The sequence below is a fragment of the Opisthorchis viverrini genome (assembly GCF_000715545.1).
Source record: "Opisthorchis viverrini unplaced genomic scaffold opera_v5_16, whole genome shotgun sequence".
NCBI classification, from domain to species: Eukaryota; Metazoa; Platyhelminthes; class Trematoda; order Opisthorchiida; family Opisthorchiidae; genus Opisthorchis; species Opisthorchis viverrini.
Window position 1 is genome coordinate 830,217 of NW_008751672.1, and position 7,205 is coordinate 837,421.

Here is a 7,205-nt window from a genome sequence, read left to right on the forward strand (position 1 = left end):
AACTTAAGAAACTGCTTTCATGAAATAACAATACGGAATTTGTGTGCGATTCAAGCGTCCACAACGACAGTTGACTGCAATTCCCGAAAGGCGAGTCAATCAATCGACACAACCAGGACAGCTAGTAGGTAAGTGTTGATTTATCGTGAAAGCCCATCATTTGGAGCAGGCAATAGATGTCCTGTTCGATGGGACTGGATTAAGTGTGCCTATGACTTTCGGTCCCATCTTCCTCTGTGCTGTTCGACCGATTCACTGATTTCTGCTAATGTTTGAAGGAGGACAGCTGTATACTAACTGAGATATGGGAATTCATGCGATAAACAGCGGATGTCTACGGTTCTCCTGTGAATAATTCGAGGTAATCAAAATTTGGTGTATCACGGGACAAAAGAGGTGCGTCATGAAGAAATCACTCACTATAATAGATCAGAGATAAACTAGTGCTACTGGCCTCAGCCTCGGTGCCTTGCCTATCCGAGGGCCTAAATGAATAAGTCCTGTTTCATCATGGCGGTAATGAAATAAATATCATTTCAAGTCTGACCAAAAGCGTATTCAAGAGTTGCATTTGCGTTGAAGGCAATCTTGCCGTATCTCCGGCTTGTGTCTGTGGCACCGAATCGTGAGATACACACTCGGAGCGTGGTCCCCAAGGTGCTTGTCCGCCTAATTTACTTGATGCGAAAAACTTCATCAAATCGATCGACGACAGCTGATTTGCATTACTATCAATCTATCCTAGGTCCTTAGGTTATCACACCTTCAAAGAGGCGAAAGTTCCGTCCTTCGAATTTAAAATGCCGACAGTTAAGCTCAGTTAGTAATACTTTACTGCTCAGCTACTCTAAGGTTTTTGAAGATGGTTAGAGATATCATTACAATGTGATTTAGAAGTAACTGAGCCAGAGGACTTTTTCCTGTTATCGTTTGGAGGTACACGCATTCTACAGAGACCAGATGGCTGTTGCGGCCCACCCATCTGGTTGAATAGCGAAATCTCCACACTAATAACAGTTAGCCACTCAACTCGGGTGCGTTAGGTTGTTTTACCGTGTGCCGATCAGAAAGCACAAACCGTGGAAGTCCTTTTCAACCATATTCTAATGAGCTTCAATCCTGAGCAAACCAACGTTTGCTCACTGGAATCAGAAATTCAAATAGGGTGACTACTCAAAAGCGATTGTGGTCGTTTTTCGGCCTGATAGAACACTACATATGCTAGTCATTTTGAGGAAGATGAGTGCGTGACTGGAGAAAATTACCGACTTCTCATTGAGGGAGAGGCAATGGAAGGACTGTATTTAAGGATAGTTAGAGAGGGCATTATTAGATTAAGGAAGCATCTGACAGCTAAATTTAACTGGGCCATCACCGGTACTGCGGTCGCCGCCATTAGTCAACTTGGATCAGTTAGCTCCGTTCCAAAACAGAAGTTCCTAACTTAAAACGGAGGTCATACACTTCTTGAAGATTTTGCAAACTATGACAAAGATGCTTAGAAACATTCCTTGCGAATCTAATCCAGACTGATGATCGTTGCTAAGGCTTTTGCAGCACAAACAGGTTTCCTCTGGGGAAGAACGCCTTTGATTCTATTGAACATCATTCATGCCAGCGAGTTTCCTTACTGACCCTGTCCACATGACAAAACGAGTTTAGGCACTGAGTGTGACCCGGCAGAGGTTCTCGGGGAACAGCTGAAACAACCACTTCTTCGATAAAGCAAGGTGACTAAGTCAATACCAGCGTACGGCGTTAAATGGAAGTTTCACACAGAACTTTGTACACTTCTGATCTGGAACATGATTGGTTGGATGACTATCAGGAAGGTCAGATTCCTGAAAGCAACCTCAGAACGCCCGGAACCTACTGCTCCACCAAAAACTCAACTGGAAAGCCGGCAAGCATCCAGGCCAGTCAATCATTCAATCAATTCAGTAAGACCTGATGAGTGTTCTCTGCGCCACAGAAGCACGACCGAATGTGATCAGCGTTCAGGCTTTTCATAGAGGCACGATCGATGTTGATAGGTGTTCATTAACGCCTATCAGACAGCCTGGATCAATGTCAGAAAGTCCCCTTTAAATAGCGTGGGGACGTTGTAACTTTTGCACTCTCACTCACTCGCTTGTTCGGTATACAGCTGTTGTGTTCCCTTCTGTGAGTCTTTTCTCTCCGACACTACGTACTGGAGCGGGTCAGCAGCAGATACCACAGATTGACGAATCAGCAGATATAACAATGACCCATTCGAAGAGCACAGGACAAACCTTTACCGAATCGTTAGAAATGTACACGGGTATCATAGAGCGTTGAGCATCCAAGGGTAAATTACCGGCATTGCACTGCAAATCGGGTGTTACGGTCAGGTAAAATACACTGAACAATATGTAAATGGAAAGCTGGACAAATTAGCCTGCACACCGAAAATGGGAAATCGCAAGCAAACGGTAATCGAATGGGATAGAGAGAGTTAGCACATGTTTGACCACCCCATTCAGGACAGGTAATCACATGCATTTGTTCTAGCCTAATCCAGACAAAGACATCGCTGTGGAATAGGTATCAAATGAAACGTAACCTTGAAAGCTAAACTGAATAGCTTCATTTGAATATTTCCGTTTTGACGAGCAACTTCACCCAAATGCATTCACACACTAAAGGGATCTTTTCACATCAACGAGGTGTGCGGCATATGAGGATCACCTGACATCGAATATTATAAACCAGAGATTCAGCTGAAATTCACTCGAGTCTCCCATTAATATGATCCAAACATGCGAAAGGGGACGCACTTTTGAGCTAGTTAACCAATTTAAGGACGTAAAATCCGAAAAACTCCATAGCACGTTCCCTCTTGGAACATGTCACTGTTTATCGGTGCACCGCACACCAAAACAGAGTGGGTGGTGTTTGCGACTTTATTGAGAAAAATAATGCCAATTCACACACAGTTCACCTATACTAGTGAAGTCTACCGACACCAGAATACGGAACTGTAATAGGATCTCCTCTGACTCCTCTCACAGGAGGTCCAGTCATAGGTAAACTAAAAACTCAGAACGCCCAGTGAGCAACAGGCGTTGTATGGATGTTACGTAGATGGTATGACAATGCCAGCCCGACCGACGTCTTTGATTCAACTCGGATTTTCCTGAATTCGACATTCTACAGAGGATTATATGGGACTACACAGTGCAGTGCACAGACCAGGTCAATGATTATCGGTCATACATGAATGGTAAGCACTTCAAAAGACCAATTTGTTTAACATCAGGTGGCAATTTCTACAACAGATAATGAGCTGAATTGGACAATGAAATCCGATTCAGTAAGTAGGCCATCCATTTTTTGGGTGCTCCTGCAGGAAACCCCGGCCAATGAGAGACAATCTGTTGGTTTGTTTTCTGGTGAATTCCTCTAATCCGACTTATTGGCACGCGGTCCATCGCACGTATGAACTGTATGACAAGAAAGCGCAGGAACCCAACTAACTGCGTGTGCCAATATCACTAATGCCCCGCACGTTTTCCGGAAACCTCACTAGCCGTGGAGATACGTTGCACCATTCCAACCCCCAAAATAGTGAAGAGACACGGTTGGTTCCACAACTGTTCCCCTGAAAGCAATCTCCAAAAAGCTACTGAAATGTCACACCCAAGTACACTTGGGGTAATTCATTATCCTCAACAAAGTGTTCATCTAACGAATGCCTCTACAAGCTTCTTTACGTCCCCACAAAAACATTAACCGACAGCAATGATTGAACTCAAAGCTAATGAAACAACTTGTTGAATTCTATGAGTTGGAGCAAAGTAGTGCGAATCGGAGGAAAAGCGGCCTCATTTTGCGTATTTTCACCTGACTATTCTACCTGTGTCTGGGCTTCGGATGACACATGACCGGCCATGTCCTAATGAATAACACACTCCGTCGGTGTACGGAGGCCAGCCGTCCCTAATGACCGAACATCACATCATTTGGACGGATGTCTCACGTGCAGAACACGGACCAATCGAAGACACGCGCTGATTGGTCAAAATGCCAGCCAATCCGGATCGAACACCTTTTACTCGACGCTTCTCGCCCCCCTCACAGAGATTCTGGAACGACCTTGTGGAGCACCCCTCACAGAGATTCTGGAACGACCTTGTGGAGCACCCTGTGATTACCCTATAAATACAGCTGTAATAATTTTCCTTTGTCTCCATAAAGGGCTGTGTAGAGCTACCGTGCCTTTTGATATACCATAGTGGGCGGAGCAGGAAGCCAAGGGACAGATACAGAGTTGCACTACCGTACATCAAGACACAACAGTGGGTCATACGGAAGAGCTGCACTGGCCAACAAAAACTCATAGAATTAGGAGGGAGTTGCGTGTCGGAGGTAATTTCGGTAGCCAATCATAGTAAGAAATAAGGGACGAAACCGCGGTCGTATTAGAGAATTTATACTGGCCACATGTCTGCGATGAAACGTACGCCCATGCATGATATAATATAGCTAGACAGGCGAGAAAAACAATCTCTTCATAGGGTAACGTGAATGGTCACTCACCTTAAGGTATAGAGTGTTTACCATTTCCATGAACAATGGAAGACAAATGTGAAGAATGCCTGACAGGAGATGGGATATCGTGGTGAATCCGGGCACACCGGGACCCAACGAATCTGTGCAAGAAGGAACAAAGTAAATTATGGCGCGAGATGGCCCAAGTGGTTAGAGCGAGATTTTACTGACCGGAAGGTCCGTGGTTCGAACCCGACCTCTGACTCTCGACTTCCCCTGTCTAGGTTTGGGCAACCAGACAGTATCCCAGCCCTCGTGCAGCCTTCGGGTGGCATGGCAATTAGGCACTGGAAGGGTGCCACAGATGAACGACTTTTTTCGCGGAGCACACAAAACAGAGTTTAAGAGAAAACGTGATGAGCCTATTGTTGGAATTCAAAGTGTACCGTGGGTAGTGGGGAGATCTTGAAGTCCCAAAGCTAGTCAAGTCAACAGATTCTTTAGAGCTGAGAGGCATCTGTCACCCTGTGAGCTTGCCACTCGATGGAACTCGTCGTTTCAGGTTGAGATATACGTAATGGCAAACGCAGGCATGGGATTTTAGTTTCGGATTCCGTCAATTGGCGAGTCCTCATCGTGCGTGGCATTCGTTCCTGCAGCATCGTTTAAGGCATTCCGGTTGCTCCATCGCCTCTACAGATCAGCGTCATATTCAAGCAGTTCATAAGTGTGACTTACCTGGCGTTGTGTCAAATGGTACTGTTGTACGCTATTCTAAGCAGCGACACAATGTCGCTCTCCATTCGATGTAGAGATTGTGGTATTCAAACTAGGAGGCGCATTATCTTTTTCGTTTATCCCAATCATTCCGACATGTCTGGAATATGGCAGACTGCTGATACACATCCTTCGCTGAACCCTACAGTGGAAGATGTGACCAACACCTTCGTGTTTGTGGGCTAAAATGAACCAGATTCTAATAAAGCCGAGATCTATGTCATTGTAAATGGACGATAAAGTTATACGACAACAAAACAATTACACTTAATAAACAAAACCACCAGGCGTCATTCAGCTAATTTCGGCAAATCAACCTAGAGTCGTATGAAATGCCACTATTCCAGCAAACTGACGACAGCTGCACGTCTCGGCACGGGCAACGTAGGCTGTGGTGTGATTCAAGCATTGCAGGATTGAGGTAAGAACAACTTTAGTCAGTTCTGTTGGGTCGGTCAATAGAAGCATCCATGAGTCAATTGACTCATGCACACTCAAGTCCGGTATGCGTTCAATTCAGGCTATGGTACCCTGTAGGCTACAGACGATTGGATCAAGTCTGTTTCTTTTAGTATGTAAAACAATAAGCTAACAGAAGCATCAGTTTAAACAAGAGATGATGATATGTACACCTGCTGTGTCAGACAAGAAAACAAAAAGAAATCTCGTTCTTTAGGTGTAGTTCTCATTCTAACCAGTTGTATACCTGTTTACAAGTAATCAACATCTGGTAAATAATCGGAACCTTGATAGTTAGTGGACTTCCCGGAAGACCTCATAATTAACTTATGATATAACTAACCGTTTGTAGTATCGGAGCACCGTCGAAGCCAAACTGCCTCTGATGAACTGCTTAAAGCTAACAAACAGGTTTGAGCTGACCAATTTCACTCTTTGAGTCGACTGTGCGTGTACTCACCACTGAGAGAGATCAGAAGGCATTCGCAAGCCTTTACTAGGTAGCTTTTCAGACTGGATCTAGTCGACGCCACGAAGCAATGCTTAGGAAGGCTGTAATATCCGATGAACGCTGACGTAGCTTGAAAATTTTCGGATCAAAGGAGTCACGCGAGTCCACAACGCTGTGTAGATTATTAGGTACAGCCATGCACTCTAAAAGAGAACCGTTTGCTCTCCATCACATGGAGGGTGAAAGTGTTTTGGAGAAGGCTGCATCATAGCCATCAAAACCAGAACCGTTGGCAAATGCCAAGTTCCTGCACCCGAGCCTTGATGCCAGACCGCCCCTTACAAATTTCTCGACTAATAAAACTAATATGTGAGAGGAACCGATTCATTATCAGAACTGAGCTTTCCCACCAGTGATGCAACTATCGTATTCACCCCATAACTAAGCGACCCAAGTCACATCGATATCAGTGAGGAAAAATGAGGTAAGCTTTTAACATTGGATGGTGATGGCGAAAACAAAGCCGATGGTAACCCTGGAGTGATATTCAATGATAAGTATTGGTCAGGCATACAGTTGTAACTGAAGAATTATTAGCCACCCTGGAACTGAGGATCAGCAAAATTAGGACCACTCACTGAAGTGAACATGCCATTTTGCAGCATCTGTCTGCGGGATGAACATTTACACTTCAGGTTTGAATCCAAACAGAATTTGAGATGGCATCACAATGCTCTACGATACTGTGAGGTCAACCAAACTTGCGCTTTATTAAAAAAAGAAGCCAAACGGAAAAGGAAAGTAAAGGGTAGGACACGGCTAAATTTATTTGATTTAGATTCAAGATGGAGCACACGAGACACGTGCTAGGAACTCTGGTCATAACTGCGACCTTGAAAACGTAGGTTGAATGAGACCGACGCAACAGCCGCAGTGCATGTCATCATCATCATCATCATCATCATCATCACCGACAGCATGACATCAGTGTTCAACACCGATGCTT

General features: G+C 44.6%; 1 protein-coding gene across 1 annotated transcript in view; it reads right to left on the reverse strand.

Annotated features, from left to right (window-relative positions):
* Window positions 1-7,205, reverse strand: part of T265_01471 (hypothetical protein) — a gene marked incomplete at both ends in the record, with an annotated part of 75,369 nt that overhangs the window by 22,100 nt on the left and 46,064 nt on the right. The window contains one exon of the mRNA XM_009165512.1: window positions 4,561-4,673. Coding sequence (XP_009163776.1) covers window positions 4,561-4,673 — 113 coding nt within the window. The remainder of the gene's footprint in view (window positions 1-4,560; window positions 4,674-7,205) is intronic.